Genomic DNA, 18,861 nt, shown 5'->3' on the forward strand with positions numbered 1-18,861 from the left:
TGAAATAACTCAGAGAAAGACAAATATCATATGACTTCACTCACATGAGGACTTTAAGAGACAAAACAGATGAACCTAAGGGAAGGGAAACAAAAATAATATAAAAACAGGGAGGAGGACAAAACAGAAGAGACTCATAAATATGGAGAACAAACAGAAGGTTACTAGAAGGGTTGTGGGAGGGGGGATGGCCTAAATGAGTGAGGAGCACTAAGGAATCTACTCTTGAAATCATTGTTGCACTACATGCTTACTACTTTGGATGTAAATTTTTAAAAATAAAAAATAAAATTTAAAAAATGTCAATTTGGGGAGCTATTGTAAATGTTCTTTAAAAAATCTTTCAGTTTCCAGGTGTTCATTGCTAGTATATAGAAATACAATGGATTTTTGTGTGTTCATCTTGTATCCAGGGACTTTGCTAAATAAACTCACTTATTAGTTCTAAGATTTTTTTTGTACATTCCTTGTGATTTTTTAAATGTAAACAACAATCATTGTCAAAACCAGACAGTTTTATTTCTTCCTTTTCAATCCATATGCCTTTTTAATTTTCCTTTTTTTTTTTTTTTTTCTACCTTAATACACAGGCTAAGACTTCCAGCATGACATTAAACAGGAATGGTGAGGCTAGTCACCTTTGCCTTTTTCCTGATCTTAGGGGACAGGCATTCCATCTTTCACCATTAAGCAGGATGTTAGTTGTAGGTTTTTTGTCGATGCCCTTTATCAGCACCTGATTTTGCACAACCAGAGCCTACTTGTTTTCAGTTAAAACATGGAAGCTGCTCACATCCTTGATGAAGATTCCCGTAGCTCCCAACTCCACTAGAGTCACAACCCAAACTGCCAAAGGCTGTGGGCAGGAACAAAGTAGATGACAATCCTATTGGGCCTCATCTTCTAACTCCTCTTTAAGCATCATGGCATTCCCAGGCTCCATTCCTCCATGAAATCATCTGTATTGAAAATCAGCTGTGCGGAGCGCCTGAGTGGCGCAGTCGGTTAAGCGTCCGACTTCAGCCAGGTCACGATCTCGCGGTCCGTGAGTTCGAGCCCCGCGTCGGGCTCTGGGCTGATGGCTCGGAGCCTGGAGCCTGTTTCCGATTCTGTGTCTCCCTCTCTCTCTGCCCCTCCCCCGTTCATGCTCTGTCTCTCTCTGTCCCAAAAATAAATAAACGTTGAAAAAAAAAATTAAAAAAAAAAAAAAGAAAAAAATTAAAAAAAGAAAATCAGCTGTGCATGTGTTCCCACTACCAGAATGGGGTACAAAGTGGAGAAAGGAGTCTCTAAAGTGAATGTGTGTGGTATGGTGTGTGTGTGTGTGTGTGTGTGTGTGTGTGTGTGTGTGTGTGTGTGTAGTAGTAGTAGTAGATAGATCCAGGGAGTTAAGTATGTTTTCTTGATCCAGAGTTAGAAATTGCAATGCATAATTTTCTCATAGAAATCAGGCTGTAAATGGTGATTAAGTTAGTTATGAAGAAACAGGTTCTGTGGGTTGGCTTGGAAATTGAGCCACCATGTATATTATTTTCATGGAAAAACAGATCCTAAATGCGAAGCAGTTAACCTAAAAATGGATCTGGGGAACAAAACACTATTCATAAAGTGGGGAACAACTATCACGTTTTAATCTTATCACACACACCGGGACCAAGTCTACAAAACAAAGGCTGGAAGGCAACCTATAAAAGGATAAAGGATACAAAAGTAACAACAACTACAGCACCCTCAACCTAAAAGTGATAGCTGATGAGAATATGGGTGCACTAATATAATGACACATGGAAAGAGATGGGACTGAAAGGGCAAAAGTTATGTGACACGCTCATATACAACCCCACAGTAGTATTAATGGCCGTCAGCTTTTAGTGTCTTTATAAGTGGTTGGTTATATAAATTAATGGAGGAAATGTGTGTATGTGTGTACATATAAATATGTATGTATATGTTATCTGTATTTTTTCTTTTTTTCTTTTAGAGAGAAAATGCAGGGGAGAGAGGGAGAGAGAGTGAGAGAGGGAGGGAGGGAGGGAGGGAGGGAGGGAGGGAGGGAGACAGAGAGAGAGACAGAGGGAATGAATCTCAAGAGAGAATGAATGCTCAGCATGGAGCCCAACACGGGGCTCAATCTCATAACCGTGGGATCATGACCTAAGCCAAAATTAAGAGTCAGACGCTCAACCAACAGGGCCACCCAGGTACCCCATCTATACTCTTACATAGATATAGATATAGATTAGATATAGATATATACACACATATACATGTAAGCATAAAATGATCACACTTTATGAGGGACATATTCTCAAAGGTTTTGGAAATTGTTGGTCTCATAATTCAAGAGTTATTTTCCTGATGAACCAAAAGGTAAAATAGGAAGATGGGTTCTAATTGTTCATAAATCTATAATATTCTTATCACATTTTTGTGTTAAAATATACTTAGGTAGAACAAACATTTGAAATAAGATTTTTTTTACATTCCTATGTCCACCTTTCAAATAATCAAAAATACTTAGTAGAGATGATAATTGGACTTAGAGACACATTACAGCCACACCATATCCATCGTTCTTGCCTGGTTATGCAGTAATTTTCCTGAAGTTAAAGACATGTATGCTTTAGTGCTTTTATTTTATCAGCTCTCTAACAATTAAGAATTCTCCTAAATTAAAAGTAATATGTATCACAACAGATTTTTGCTTTCTTCATAGCTTTTTGTCACTTCTAACCTCTATTCCCAAATAACTGATTTTCAGATGCATTTTTCAGCATTAGCACTTAATGAATGCTTGGCTGGAAACTGTTACAGGCTTTAAAAATAGGAAATTATAACCAGGGTTGAAAATATCAGCACTATAATCAACAAAATCATACAGACATTCAGATGTCTGTAAATAGCAGTTGACATGATGGTGACAAAGGATGGCACGTGTCTGTTTGCCACTTAACGTGACATCGCTTTAGCCGATGTAACAAATGTAAAGTTGACAGTTTATACAGCCTGTCAGCTTGTAACTATGGGATTCTTGACCAAAGTTTCTTGACCACATACTTCTGATTTTGCTAGAGTAAAGCATTTCAAATTTGCAGAACTGAAAAATTACCTTAAGGGTAAGTATGGTTATTGGCTAATCTCAAGGCTGGTAAAAAATAAAACATCTCCAGACTGAGTTTTTGGGGTTTTTTTGTTTGTTTGTTTGTTTGTTTTTTAAACAAAGCTAATGATATTAAGTTCGGGGGAAATGCTCAGAAATCCTTGCCATAAATTCCCAGGAAAGGATAGAGATCTACAGACTGTTGCTCCTTTCCTTTCATGTAAATTTGAGTGTTTGCCAACAGGAAAAAGATCATTTTGCACACCTGTGCGTCTGTATCTTATATTAAGATTTTGTTGCGGCGCCTGGGTGGCTCTGTCGGTTAGGCATCTGATTCTGGATTTCGGGTCAGGCCATGATCTCAGGGTTCACAGGTTCCAGCCCCGTGTCAGGCTCCGTGCTGCCTGCACTTATGATTCTCTCTCACCCTCTCTCTCAAAATAAACAAACTAACTTAAAAAAATCATTTTGTAGAGATATTATGATGCTGACAAGACAGACTGCCCACCCTGACCTAATGCCTTTCCCCCCAAAATCCAGAGGATAACGGTATTAAAAGACTATATATTAAAAATGTGAAACTATATATAAATATAAAATTTAATTTTATATTATATATATATATTATATATATATATTAACTTTAAAATTTAAAGTTTGATGTAGCATAGCCTGTAATACAGTATACCAACAGAGAACCAATAAACATGACAGGAATACATATAGATTTATGTGAACATGATCAGGATCTCCCAATTTGAATACTTTTCCTCAAGAGACATATGAAGGAAGTAGATGATACAGCAGAAAAAAACCAAGGTCTGAGGTAATAAACTAGGTAAACTTGATCAGAGAGGTAGAAGTGCCCCCTAGTGATGAAATATTACAATGCACTCTGAAAACTTAAAAGATCCTCCGAAAGATCTAGATCTTATAAACGTTGGAAATAAGCAAGCTTATAAATAAATGTGCTCCTTCCAAAATTTACCCTTTTCCCTTTTTACTCAGTTATTCACTCATTACTTCATATTTAATGAGGAATAAAACAGGAGGAAGTTGTTATAAAGAAATATATAACGAATGAATCATGATGCGTGCTATGAAAGAAACAAATAGGACAATAGGGTGCCGTGATGGAGAATGATGGGTTCGGGGCAGCAGGAGGAATCCTACTGGGTGGTTGGGCAAAGCTTCACTGAGGAAGTAACATAGAAACTGAGACTAGATGGATGAAAATCCTGTGTACAGGAGAAAGGAGAGAGGGAGGTAGGTGTCCCAGGCAGAGAAAAATGTAAAGTGTGTATGAAGTCTCAAAGTAAAAATTCTGGGTGAGTTCCACTCTTGAGGGAAGGCCAGTGTGGTCAAAAAGAGAGAGAGGATGATGAGAAATTCTGGAGAAGAAGAAGGGCATTGGGGCCTTTTAGGCTCAGGGTAAGGAATGTGGATTTTGTCCTAAGTGAAATGGGAAGTTATTCATGGTTTTAATCCGGGCACATGCCTGACGTGCATTAGGATAAATCACCCCAAGTTCCGGGCTCAAGAGCAGAGGCAGGTAAGCACAGTTCCTAGTACACCGTGGCTGGCCAGCCCCAAGCAGTGCCTGCAGGGACGTGGGGAACAGGACACACTGGAGACATATTTTGGAGGCACAAGTGACAGGAGCTCCTGATGGGACTGGAGGTAGGGACTGGGGGAGAAGGCAGAATAAAAGACACTCTCCGGCTTCAGGCTTGAACAGCTGGGCGATGCTCACTGACAACAGGAAAGGCCCTAGGAAGAACAAGTTTCAGTGGGGGGAAGAAAATCAAAAGCTGTTTAGTTATGTTGACTTTAAAACATCTGTGCAATTTCCAAGAAGGGACATGAAGCAGAAAGTTGGATGTTTAAGTCCAGGGCTCATAGGAGAAGTGAGTTAAAAATGGAAATGTAACAATTTATGGGCATCTACATGGGATTTAAAGTCACAGAAGGGATGAGATCACCTTGGGAGAAGTTGTTAAGAAATCTGTCTACTTGGTCAGGCTCATTTGAGTAGGACTTATAATAAGAGCTATATTTAAAGGGTCTCAACTTTAGGAGTTAATGAAATAGCTGCCCACATAAAGCTGTTACAATGAGTTCTTCTTTATAAAAATAACATTTTTTCAGTTTATTTATTTTATTTAAGTTTAAGGTTTTTAAGTTTATTTATTTATTTTTGAGAGAGAGAGAGAGCAAGTGGGGGGTAGGGGCAGAGAGAGAGGGAAAGAGAATTCCAAGCAGGCTCCACACTGTCAGCAAGGAGCCCACCCCAGGGCTTGAACCCACAAACCGTGAGATCATGACCTGAGCTGAAATCAAGAATTGGCCCAAATGACCATTCTGAAAGAACATTTCAGACTTCTTGACCTCATTGCTTTCATCTTTATTCTACAAAGTGGCTTAGGCTTAACTCTTATCTTTTGTGAACCTAGTTTAGGTAGTTTATATTTACATGCCAAAATTTCTGGACATGTTAGATCGTTAATCTTTAAAGCTTCTCTTCTGAGACTGCATAAGTGGACGCATAATTCTCATCAAATGACTAAAACTTGTGTGGGCATTAAATTTTTATATTCCTAGGGTATTAAGGAGAAAAAAGATTCTTCTAGTGATTATCTTGGTGGGATGAGATTATGGGAAACAGTTTTTAATGTATTTAAATTTTTTCTATGATGAAAAATGAGCCTGTATTAATCACTATGTTAACAATAATAGCTGATGTTTACTTTAAGCAGTTGCTTAGATTAATTCATTTCATCGTCACAGCAGCTTCATAAGGTAGATACATTATTCCCCTTTTACCCTCAAAAAGACAAGGTGTGAAGGAGGTGAGGTACCTAACCCAAGGTCACGAAGCTGGAAAAGTGGTAGATCTGAGACTCACACCTTCACAGGAAGACTCCATTCTCAACATTCTAACTAAAGCCTTTCCAAAAAAACCCTTTTTAAAATTGTGACTCACAGTATGAATTCTCCTCTACACCATGACCCAGGACACATATACTTTATAAAAAAGCTAAACAAATAGTTCATGAAATAATACCCGTGCGAAAGATGGTGTGCTTTTATATATTCTGTTCTTTCTGATTTCCTTAAAATCTTGCTGGGAGCTACCCAATTGGTTTCACAATCCACTAACGCTTGGAATCTGCAGTTTGAAAAACACTTTAGTACAATACATAGTCATTAATGATGAAATACTTTAAAAAGTTTCAAAAGATACTTTGATCACAATGACTATGTGCAGTAAGACCATAATACTTAGGCTTTCTTTAATTTAGAAAGAATTAGTGGAAAGCAACTCATGAAAATCATCGACAGCAAATAGAGTATTCACAATGCTTTCAGAAAAACGTGGCTTCAAGTAAGAGGCTGAAAGTCATTTAACTAAATGTTTAAAATTAGTTTTCATTTTTATGATTTTTTTTTTGGTCAAATAGCACATTTAGAGAGATTTTGCTAACCAAGAAAATAAACAATACCTCATCAGAAAAACAGGCAAATAATTTGAGCAAACAACTTATAAAACAAACTTTACCAGGTAATTCTATCCCTAGTAATTTATCGCAAGGAGATTATAAACCACATACATAAAAAAGTATTTCTGAGGATGTTCGCCTTTAAGTTATTTAGAATACTTGAAAACTGGAAGCCACCTAAATGTCCAAAGAAATGGATTAAATAAATCATGGTATATCTATATGGAAGAAAACTATACAGACATTTTAAATGATGTTTACAAAAGTATATTTAATGTCAGATATTCTCTCCTGGTATGTTCAATGGGGGGAGAAAAACGCACTTAAAACCAATGATTTTTTTTTTTTTTTTTTTTTTTTTTTTTTTTTTTTTTATCCCAGGGACACTACTCCCAAAATTTTCACGTAATTCAAAACTCAGGTCTAGACTAATTTTGTCAAGGGAATAAAGGCAGAAAGGGGCGGGGCGGGAGCGCGGGCCACCTCCGCATTTCCGGCCCCGCCCACCTAGACAGGAATCCGGCCTGCCTGCTGAGGTCCAGGACACATGGCACCCACCTGCTTCTCCAGCACCAGTCTGGATTTCCCGGAGATTTTTGTGAGCTTAAAAATATTTTTGCTTTTAAAATCCTATTTTCTAAGCACCTATAGCGTATCCACTCCTAAATTAACAGCACACACTGTCAGGAGGATCGTTCAACCGTCAGGGCATCAGGTCACATTTAACTTCCATCCCAAAGTTACTGGTTTGGGGAAGGGCGGTTATTTCAGCACTACACCATCACCTGATCAGTCAGTGCATGGTCCACCTGCTCTGGTCAGAGATTAGGAAACACAGTAGGCTTGGTGCCCAGCATGGAGCCCAATGTGAGGCTTGAACCCAAGACCCTGAGATCAATGCTTGAGCTGAGATCAAGAGTCACGGGCTTAAGCGACTGAGCCGCCCAGGGCCCCAGAAAACATTCCTATCTATCTATCTGCTAACGTGGCTCCCCCATAATGGCATTAGCACAAACATAGTCTACAATTCACCATGACTGTCAGCTTCAAAATTAAGTGAATCTCTTCACATTTTAAAAATGTGGGCACCTGGGTGGGTCAGTCGGTTAAGGGTCTGACTCTTGATTTTAGCTCAGGTCACCATCTCAGTTTTTGGGCGTTTGAGCCCCGCATCAGGCTCTATGCTGACCAAGCCTGCTTGAGATTGCACCTCTCTCTCTGCCCCTCCCTTGCTGGCGCTCTCTCGGTCCCTCTCAAAATAAATAAACTTAACAACAACAACAATACATGTGGATAGATTCACACAATTTCAAACATGATACAGAATATGCAACTTTAATATTTTCCTATCACCCTTATTTCATGTCATTCATGTTTGCATAAAATGTCACCACAAGATGGGTTTTAAAAAGCACAGAAATGTGGGCACCTGGGTGGCTCAGTCCGGTAGGCTTACGACTCTATTTTGGCTCAGGTCATGATCTCACAGTTCATGAGTTTGAGCCCCACATGGGATTCTTTCTCCCTCTCTCTCTGCTCCTCCCCGCGCCCCCCCCCCCAAATAAACAAACTAAACTAAAAAGAAAAAAGCATGGAAAGTTATTAGTGGTTATGGAGAGTAGAATAATGGATGAATTTTATTTTACATGCTTATTAAAATTTCCAAAGTTTTCTACAATGAATAACATGCACTGATGTTTTTAATCAGGAAAAATATTACTTTCTGTATTTATACAGATTTTTTTACCCCAATTTTTTACTTGTAGTAAAAAATACATACCATAAAATCTACCATCACTAGCCACTTTTAAGTATATGATTCAGTGGCATTAAGTACAATCATTATGTTGTACAAGCATCACCACCGTCTATTTCCAGAAGACACTCAACATCCCAAACAGGTTCTTCCCTTCCGTTAGTCTCTGGGAACCTCTGGTCTACTTTGTCTCTATGAATATCCCTGTTCTAGGTACCTCACGTGCGAAGAATCAGAGAGTATTTGTACTTCTGTGTCTGGCTTATTTCACTTACACAATGTTTTCCAGGTTCTTCTACACTGCAGCATGTGTCAGAATCTCATTTCTTTTAATGGTTAAATAATACTCCATTATATGTATATACCTCATCTTGTTCCTCCATCCATCTGTTGATGGACAGTTGAGTAGATTTCTGCCTCTGGGGTACTGGGAATGATGCTGCTACGAGCAATGGGGTACAACATGTCTGAGTCTCTGCTTTCAGTTCTTTTGAAGCTCTACCTAGGAATGCAACTGCGGGACCACATGGTAATTCTGTGTTTAACTATTAGCGGCCCTGCCAAACTGTTCTCCATGGTGGCTGCACCATGGTACATTCCCACCAGCCATGCATCTGGCCTCCAGTTTCTCCTCATCCCTGTCAACACTTGTCATTCTCTCATTTTTCTGACAATAGTCATCCTCGTGGATGTGAAGCAGTATCTCACCATGTATACAGATTTTTATATAATAAAATAAACTAATGCAAACATTTCTAACACTTTTTTCATGTCAGATATTATTCCGAAGACACATACTAACTTTTTTTTTTAATGTATGAAATTTATTGTCAGATCGGTTTCCATACAACACCCAGTGCTCATCCCAAAAGGTGCCCTCCTCAATACCCATCACCCACCCTCCCCTCCCTCCCATCCCCCATCAACCCTCAGTTTGTTCTCAGTTTTTAAGAGTCTCTTATGCTTTGGCTTTCTCCCACTCTAACCTCTTTTTTTTTTTCTTCCCCTCCCCCATGGGTTTCTGTTAAGTTTCTCAGGATCCACATAAGAGTGAAACCATATGGTATCTGTCTTTCTCTGTATGGCTTATTTCACTTAGCATCACACTCTCCAGTTCATCCACGTTGCTACAAAGGGCCATATGTCATTCTTTCTCATTGCCACGTAGTACTCCATTGTGTATATAAACCACAATTTCTTTATCCATTCATCAGTTGATGGACATTTAGGCGCTTTCCATAATTTGGCTATTGTTGAGAGTGCTGCTATAAACACTGGGGTACAAGTGCCCCTATGCATCAGGACTCCTGTATCCCTTGGGTAAATTCCTAGCAGTGCTATGGCTGGGTCATAGGGTAGGTCTATTTTTAATTTTTTGAGGAACCTCCACACTGTTTTCCAGAGCGGCTGCACCAGTTTGCATTCCCACCAACAGTGCAAGAGGGTTCCCGTTTCTCCACATCCTCTCCAGCATCTATAGTCTCCTGATTTGTTCATTTTGGCCACTCTGACTGGCGTGAGGTGATATCTGAGTGTGGTTTTGATTTGTACTTCCCTGATGAGGAGCGACGTTGAACATCTTTTCATGTGCCTGTTGGCCATCCGGATGTCTTCTTTAGAGAAGTGTCTATTCATGTTTTCTGCCCATTTCTTCACTGGGTTATTTGTTTTTCGGGTGTGGAGTTTGGTGAGCTCTTTATAGATTTTAGATACCAGCCCTTTGTCCGACATGTCATTTGCAAATATCTTATCCCATTCCGTTGGTTGCCTTTTAGTTTTGTTGGTTGTTTCCTTTGCTGTGCAGAAGCTTTTTATCTTCATAAGGTCCCAGTAGTTCATTTTTGCTTTTAATTCCCTTGCCTTTGGGGATGAAGACACATATTAACTTAACCATTATAAAAGTCCTATGAAGTGAGTATTATTATTAACCCCACTTGACAGATAATGAAAGTGAGGCACAGGGGAGGTCAGTGACTTACTCAAGGTATTAAAGCAAGTCACTACAGGAAAAGTTACAATACAGGGAAAAGTGGAATGAAAATGAAAAACTCACAATCAGATCAAGAAGAGACAACCAGCACTGAACGCCTTCTAAGACTGTTTTCAGTACATTCTGAAAAATCAAAAGCAACTAAATACACTTGTCTTTTTCACTTATAAACATCTACCTATGTTATTATAAACACATTGTGAATGTTATTTGTAACGGACACATACTGTAATTTAGAAATGCCATCCTGGACTTAAACAATTCCCATTATGAGACATTTAGGTTGTCTCCTCTAATTTTTTTCTTACATACATTTTTCAAATAGGTGACGAGCCAACAGCCTCTTCCATGCTGTCCTGCCGGCTGCTTCCCTTATCCTGTATTCAATAAACTTGTATCTCCTTTAAAAACGAATTGATTAAATAAAAATAAAATAGGTAACACATTCACACCATCCAAAACTCAGAAAGTATAAAAAGTGTTATAATGAAAATCTCCCTCCTACCAACAGGTAACCACTGATCTTTGTTTTTAAGACTCCTTCCAGAGACTTTTTCTAACACGGCCATATAATATCCCACTGTGTAACGACACACCAGCCCTCCACTGATGGGCATTCGGTTGTTTCAGACTTTCTGCTGTTACAAGTATCTCTGCAGTGAAGAGCCCAATACACATGCCTCGTATATACAACTGCCTCTGTGGAGACATGTAGAAAAATAGATGCATGGGTCGCAGCCTCCACGTCAGCTTTCTCAGAACTCAAAAGATCAACTTTCTCAAGGCCACGAACAGTGTTCATTATTTCATCTATGTATCCATAGATGACACTTAGACCGGTAATGGCCTCCACAGTCAGCCGTAAAGATGACAAAGACACAGTTCTGTCACGTAAGTTTCCTTCGGCACTGTGAACTGTTATACTAGCTGATGCAACGTCTTTGCCTTCTAAGTCCAATACCTGAGCCTCCTCAGGGCAGTTTCTATAGACTATTTTTGTTCCTGAGTACGAGCCACACTTTCCCATTTCTCTGGATGTCTTGAATTTTTTTTTCATTGCAGGTGGACACTGTGCCTAATAAAATGTGGCGACCGGGGAAATCAGGATTCCAACCCTGTGCCTGTTGTTATTTGTTTCTCCAGTGACTTTCCTGTTCTAATGCTCCAAAGTCTGTTTCCCCCGTCGTGTGTGGCCTCTGAGGTCTCTGCTCAGTTAGCTCAGCGGTCAGCCAGATGACTGGACAGGGTTTCCTTCAATGCATTGAATCACTAACTCTTCCACCTTTTGCTGACGAGCTTGGCGTGTGATTGAGTGCCCCTTCAACGTTCAGTCCCCGCACGGGACTCCAGGTTAGCCAGGGATGAGAGGCCAGGGCCCTGACACATCTTTCCTGCAGGGTCGCACGTCGGGCATGGCCGTCTAGATCCCCAGAGCAGTCCAAAGCCCACTACAGACATCTCATTCCTCAGATCTTCCTTTTAAATTCTTGGCCAGGCTCCAGTTTGCCCAACTGGTATCACAGCCTCAGCAGTTGTGTTAAACAACCGCACGTGACTGTTTTAGACTGAAGTCCTAGGGGTAGATCTTTTCCCAAGGAGCAATCTCTGAGGCAGGTCAGGTAGCTCCCTGGGCCGGAGCTTTTCTGGAAAGCTGTGAGACAAGTGACCGCCATCTGGAGATTGGACGTTCTGAGGGATTCAAGCCCCACGTGTCCCTCCAGTGGCCGCAAGGCTGCTGGGTTTCACAGCTACCGTAGTTCTGAAGCTGCCAAGTGTTAAGGCTACTGCAGAACTGGGGGTGAGAGGATGAGAGAAGGCCAAGTTTAAATGCCACGAGTCCTGCCATGCTTACCAGGGTCAGTACTATGCTAAGCACTTCATTTCCAATATCCCGTTTCACCTCTAACAACCCGATGAGGTTAGAACTATTATAATCCTAGTTTATAGAAGAGGAAACTGAGGCATGCAGACCTTCAAGTGGCTTGCTCCCGCTCTCACAGCTAGTAAGAGATAGGAACCATAATCGGTCTGATTCCAGAGTCTTATTCTCAAGGACTATGCTTGTACTACTTTTCATCTGTGAGAGAATAATCCAGAGAAACTAGGTTTAGTTAAAAGTGTAGCTGGAAAAAAACCAAAACAAAACAAAAGGGGGCGCCTGGGTGGCTCAGTCGGTTGGGCATCTGACTTCGGCTCAGGTCATGATCTTGCGGTCCGTGAGTTCGAGCCCTGCGTCGGGCTCTGTGCTGACAGCTCAGAGCCTGGAGCCTGCTTCAGATTCTGTGTTTCCCTCTCTCTCTCCCCCTCCCCTGCGTGTGCTTTCTCTCTCTCTCAAAGGTAAATAAACATTAAAAAAAAAATTTAAGGAGCACCTGGGTGGCTCAGTTGGTTGAGCATCCAACTTCGGCTCAGGTCATGATCTTGCAATTTGTGAGTTAGAGCCTCGCGTCAGGCTCTGTGCTGACGGCTCAGAGCCTGGAGCCTGCTTTGGATTCCATCTCCTTCTCTCTCTGCCCCTCCCCCACTTGTGCTCTATCTCTATCAAAAAAAAATTTTTTTTTAAGTGTAGCTGAATATGAATGCGTGAGGAAGATCAATTACAGATAAATTTTATAGAATATGTATTATACTTAAATTTTCTTTTAAGTATTTTCATTTCTTTTAAACGAATTCTTTCCCTAAATTAGTCATTCTTAACTATGGTGTGGATCCGAACCATGTGGAACTTTGTAAAAATACACCTACACAACTCCCCTCTCTCCCTGTACTATTTATGATGGAACGCAGATGTCTGCACTTTTAAAAGTTCTGTAGAGATTCTGAAACTCAATCCCAGCCAAGAATCACTGCATGAGACTCAAAAACTCCTTAAAATTAGAACCGTATCAACTATTTCACCACCTAATTTCTGTGACAGGTGTTCACACAGGAAAGATGCTTCTTAGGGGAAATGGCATAAAGGAAAAAGCAGACCTTTGGGAGTTAAGAGACTTGAGTTTGAGTGCTGGACCTCTCACTCGCTCCTTGTACGACCCAGGGAAAATTAACTTCTCTGAACCTTAGTTTCTTCATCTATAAAATGGAAGTTTAAAAAACAAGGCTACAAGAACAGGTAACAAAGGCTGGAATGTACTATGCGTGCAAACGGTCGTTGCCATGATTAACCCTGACTTAGATTTAGAAATTCAGCAAATGTTATTCACTATCAGCTCTGGACAAAACCAACTCTGTGAGGTCCCTGAGTAAGAGCTCACAATCTAACACACGAGTACGGGAGAGGGGCATTCTCCCTAAAAAGGCAAACTGTGATGAGCATTGACACAGATATATTTATTATATGATGGGAAAACGGTGGAAGAGAAATAGTTCTGTGCTGGAAAAGGCCCCTAAAAGTGTAATGTGAACCGTGCCTAGAACGAATGAGAGTCAGACAGGCACAATCCTAGTCTGCCTTGCTGCAAACCAGTCGTTCTCTAACATACAGCAAAGTCACACGAGGACTTGTGAAAACACACACTGCTGGGTGCTACCGCAAACACTCTGATTCAGCCGATCTGGAGTGGGGTTTGAGGATCTGCATCTCCCAAGTGACACGGACGCTAACACTGAGAACCACCACTCCAGACAGAGAGAGTACTTGAGCAAAAGTGACAGCTGACAGAACGGGTATCCCTGACCTAGAAGATGGCAGTTTCTGGGACACAGGCTTCGTGTGAGTGGTTACAGAATATGGTCAGAAATCTAGAAATAAAAACTTTCTAAATAAAACACTTCCTTCTCTAACAAGAGGGAGATAAACTGCACATCCGAGGAAGGGGAACGGACATTCGAGACTCTTGTGTGGTGACGGAGGTTAAGTGGACATGTGGCGGTGGCCATCTGTCAATATATACAAATATCAAATCAATATGTTGTACACCTAAAAGTAATATGTTAAATGGCAATTATAGCTCAATAAAACAAAATAGAAGAGTACGTAAAATAAAACTCACTTAAAAGATGCATAAGCTCAATCGATACAAGAAAACAGTCAAACCCAAATTGAGGGAAATTTTATAAAACAACATACCACTACTTGTCAAAAGTGTCAAGGCTGTGAAAAACGAAAAAGAAGAGTAAGGAAATGTCACAGACTGAAAGAGTTTACGGACGTATGATAACTAAATGCAATGAGGGCTCCTGGATTGAATCCCAAAACAGACGTTCATGGGAAAACTAGGAAAATTTCATGAAGTCTATAGTTTTTTAGTTATTGCACCAACATTACTTTCTGGGTTTTGATTATTACATCATAGTTCTGTGAACTGTTAACAGTAGAAGAAGCTGAGTGAAGATTGTATCAGAAAGTTCTGTACCCTTTTTGCAACCTTTCTGTACATCTAAGGTATGTGCAAATACAAAGTTAAAAAAAAAAAAAAAAAACTAAGTCAAAACTAACTACTCCTCTGTGATGGGACATTTAACATCTGTAACCCGGTACCTTTCAACTCCACTTGCTACTCCCAGCTCTGCGTCACACAGGTCATCAGTAAGGTAATGAGGCAAGAAACTTTGGGGTAAAGGGTTAATTAAACGTACAAAGGAAAGAAACACAGTGTCACTCATTCTTTATGAAAGAGAATGTAACACTAACACATCCTGAATTTTAATATTTATCTTAGTATGCTAGACATTAAAACTCTGCAAAAAAAAAAAAAAATTGAAGCCTATTGAATGGTTTCATTTACGAATTTTAACGAATGTTTCGTACTCACCAAAGCCATCAATATCTAGGTTATTCTCAACCACAACATCTAGTAGAGAGTCACCGACTTTCCCTTTGGCTGTCAATGTCTCCCCATCACGGTTTACAAAGTGGACTGTTATTTTATCTTCTGAGCTGGAAAAGGAAGTAGTCCTTTATTATTTTTAGGAATTTTAAAAGATACTTTAAAGGAATTGTTTTAGGAACTTGTCAAAAACATGGGGGGGGGTGTGTATGTGAATGCATGCATGCAAATATGCTTTTTATAGTATTCTTTCCTTTCTACAGTTTAGAGAAGGCATCACAAATCAGAGGCATGTCTATCTACCCATTTACCAGAACGGAAGCTCTACCGCCCTACAGGAAAGGGCAACTATATTACTGTCAAGGCCACCCACTGTGTCCCCCCAGGGGTTACAGCCATAGGTTGAGTCCTGTGACAACACGTAGAAACCATCCTTAGTCATGAAGTCCATTTTACTCTCACACGGCTCCCTGAAAAGCGTCATCTGTATGTAGCGTCCCTAGAAGACGACACCGTGAGATCATTCTGCTATCGGTAGGGTAGCAGCTGTGCGGGTGTCTGAGAGGCAGCAGTGTGTTTTCAGAGCATTTACACATCTCATTTTGGTCCACATCATGTACTCAAAACTCAAAGAGGCTACGATAGGTTTTTGTTTGTTTGAATCAATGGGAAGATAAATATGATGCCTCCTTGCGTGTTTTATTATAGGATATAATATTACCCAATAGAGTCAGCAGACTTAAATTCCTTTCCCTTCTCATAAACATCACTCCAAAATCTGGGAGAAGAAATGATATTAGCAACGAGATGCCTGTCATCCACCATTGGTCATTTTAATTTTGACCTCACATTTGAAAAGATGTACTTTACTTAGTTGCAATTTTCACTACTGCCAATAGAGGGTAATAATCCATCAAAGAAAACTTTAATGTAGGTAAAACTAGAATTATATAATTTCAGAGCTGTAAATATATTGCAAATTATCAGGTCAAATTATCTTATTTTAGAAATGAGGCAACTAAAGCCCCTTTCAGATAATGGCCTCCTTGATAATTCAATGCTGCAAAAAGGAGAATTCTATGAATTAAAAAGTATCGCTTGTGTGTGTGTGTGTATGTGAGAGAGAGAGAGAGAGAGAGAGAGAGAGAGAGAATGGCTCTCCAGAAGGGCCTGTGCTCTCCAACTTCTTTTCAAAGCAAAAAACAAAAAAACAAAAACAAAAACAAAAAAAAAACCTTTAGAAGCTCACAGCACTGAAATGTCTTTTACATCAAACTGCTCTTCCATAAAATCAGGGTAACATTTATGTTCTAGTTTTGATTATGTACGCAAAATACCTAGAGCTCAACAAACACTGATTAATAACTTTTATTTAAAACTTCAGTCATTTTTAAATTTTTTTAAATGTTTATTTATTTTTGAGAAAGAGAAAGACAGAGCCTGACATGGGGCTTGAACCCACCAACCTAAGCGGAAGGCGATGCTTAACCAACTTACCCACCCAGGCGCCCCAGCTTCAGTCCTTTTGTTGCTAAGAAGCAACTGCTATGAATTAGAGGTGTACAGTCCCAGAAAAAAATACTGCACAGTAAGAGAAATAATAGGTTTGTCAAAGGAGCGGAGAGGAAGCAGAAATGAGAGAGGAAAGGTAATCCTGCAGTTGAAAGCGCATGGAATGTGAGAATCAGAAGATGTAGATTCTAGCTCTGGGTCTGACATACACACATTAGATGACCAGGGGAAGCCACTGCCTTATGGGTAAGATGGGGACTGTGACTTCACCAAGCTGGTGAAGGAGAATCAAAGGTACATTAGTGGAAACACTTTGTTTCTTAAAGCATTATACGCGTGTACTTTACCCAAATAACTGTATCCATTTGCTATTAATAATTGGTATTGGTGGGTTTTAGGTTTCCCCCCCAATTCCAGGAACTAGCAACACGCTTTTAGCTGTTCCCAAGGATAAGATTTCACGCACTGAGAAATAAACACAATCCTTCTAAATCTTCTACCAACATCAATTCATCAGCGCAAACAACTATTTTCTTCACTTGTTACCTTTTACTACTGCCATTTCTTCTGCTCAACCACAGCCGATATTTTAACAAAGCTGTCTGGGGTTGCGGTGGTACAGTTCCTAACAGACTTCTCATAGGGAGGGAAGTTATTATAGCTGCTGATGCCTACCTTTTCACCATATAGGGAGGGTGGCCTGAGGCCGTTGGTCCAAGAAAAGGGTCTGGCCCATTCTGGGGCTCCCTACTTCCATAGCCTCCTTAACTCTTCCTAATGACCCTTGTGGGCTAAAGAATTGTCAACCCTCATGGTGCTCAAGGAAACAAACTAAAACTGCTTGACTTCTGTTCCTAGTTTGCCAGCTACTTATATTTTTATTTCCCACCTCACCTACCTCCCAGGATTTTCTTAAGCCTGAAGTGCAGCAATTGTTGTGAAAGCCCTTTGAAGCCTCAATCACTACAAAATAGGAAGTATTATGTTGGAGTGTTTTGGAGCAAAAGCCTTTTTTTCTCGCCCCCCAACTCTCAATTACTGATAACTTAGCCATACAGTTTCTAGGCTGTTCTGTCTCGTGCAACTCTGTGCACTAACAGAGATGTTCTACACCTGCAATGTCCAATAGAGTAGCCACTGGCCACACGTGGCTGTTGAGTACTTGAAATGCAGCCAGCACAACTGGGATACCGACTCTTTTAAATGTATTTAACTGATGTTATCTTAAACTTAAATGTGGTTGGTTGTAACCATAGTGGAAAACAAGTCTGAGAGAGTAAGAGGTGAAAGATCTAGTTGTTAGTTCCAACGTGTGTGATACAAAGCACAAGGCCATCAACTGAAACTGTGCCAATGAGGAGGAAAGCAGGATTAGGAGGGAATAGAACAGATGTGCTTCCTTTTAAGACAACCTGATATATCCAAGTTCAAGCTTGATAAATGCAGGGGAGATAACTGCCATTTACAAAAGCATTCACGTTCCCTTGAAATACTAGGTTTGTGAATAAGTTCAATATATGTTGTCCCAATGTATACACAGTTTTTTTTTTCCCAAGAAAGCATCCATTGTACAAAAACATCCATGTAGAGAGGTTGAGGCAGGGAGTGTCAAAGAAACAGGGACAAATAAATCCAGCTTGCCTTCTCCGTTATCTCCCTCACACTTCATGCAACAAAAATTTATTGAGCATGCGCTACATAATAGTATTAATGGGGAAAAGATAATTAAGTCTTAGACCCCATTCTCAGGGACCTTATCAAGAAGAAACTAGAAAAGGCAGCATACAAATCCAAAACTGTCTCCCTCCAGGTCTTGCTTCCCACTACATGACAGCAAGGAGTCAGAGAACTGTCCAGCGATCTGCATTACATAAGGCTCCACCGCACTCTGAAATTAGGAGCAAATTTTATTCCCATTATATCCAAAGGGATCGTGTCTGAAAAACAAATATACCCAAGAATACAAATCTTCAAAATATTTTGGGGAAAATTTTTTTTACATCACTTTCAACATTTAATACAAAACACAACACTGTGGGCCTTAGCAGCTGCTGCCAACAGGTGGCACCTACTGAGCCCTCACCATTTGCCAGACATAAGATCACCTCTATTATCTGTACTATCGTATTCTTCAAATAACCCTATGAGGCCTATGCTTGACTTATGCTCCATTTATAAATGGGGAAACTGAGGTTTATACTGATGGAGGAAGTGAGGCATTAAGTGCCCAAGCC

General features: G+C 40.1%; 1 protein-coding gene and 1 long non-coding RNA gene across 2 annotated transcripts in view; one reads left to right on the forward strand and one right to left on the reverse strand.

Moving 5' to 3' along the window:
- The window catches only part of FDX1 (ferredoxin 1), a 37,315-nt gene that overhangs the window by 17,597 nt on the left and 857 nt on the right, over positions 1 to 18,861 (reverse strand). The window contains exon 2 of the mRNA XM_025929086.2: positions 15,101 to 15,225. Within this exon, the coding sequence (XP_025784871.1) occupies positions 15,101 to 15,225 (125 nt within the window). The remainder of the gene's footprint in view (positions 1 to 15,100; positions 15,226 to 18,861) is intronic.
- LOC147576980 (uncharacterized) lies at positions 6,992 to 11,459 on the forward strand. Its single transcript, XR_015241372.1, has 2 exons — positions 6,992 to 7,198; positions 10,858 to 11,459. It is a non-coding gene; the product is annotated as an uncharacterized LOC147576980 (long non-coding RNA).

This window comes from Puma concolor, chromosome D1 (assembly GCF_028749965.1).
Source record: "Puma concolor isolate L17-30 chromosome D1, mPumCon1.1.hap2, whole genome shotgun sequence".
Taxonomy (NCBI): Eukaryota; Metazoa; Chordata; class Mammalia; order Carnivora; family Felidae; genus Puma; species Puma concolor.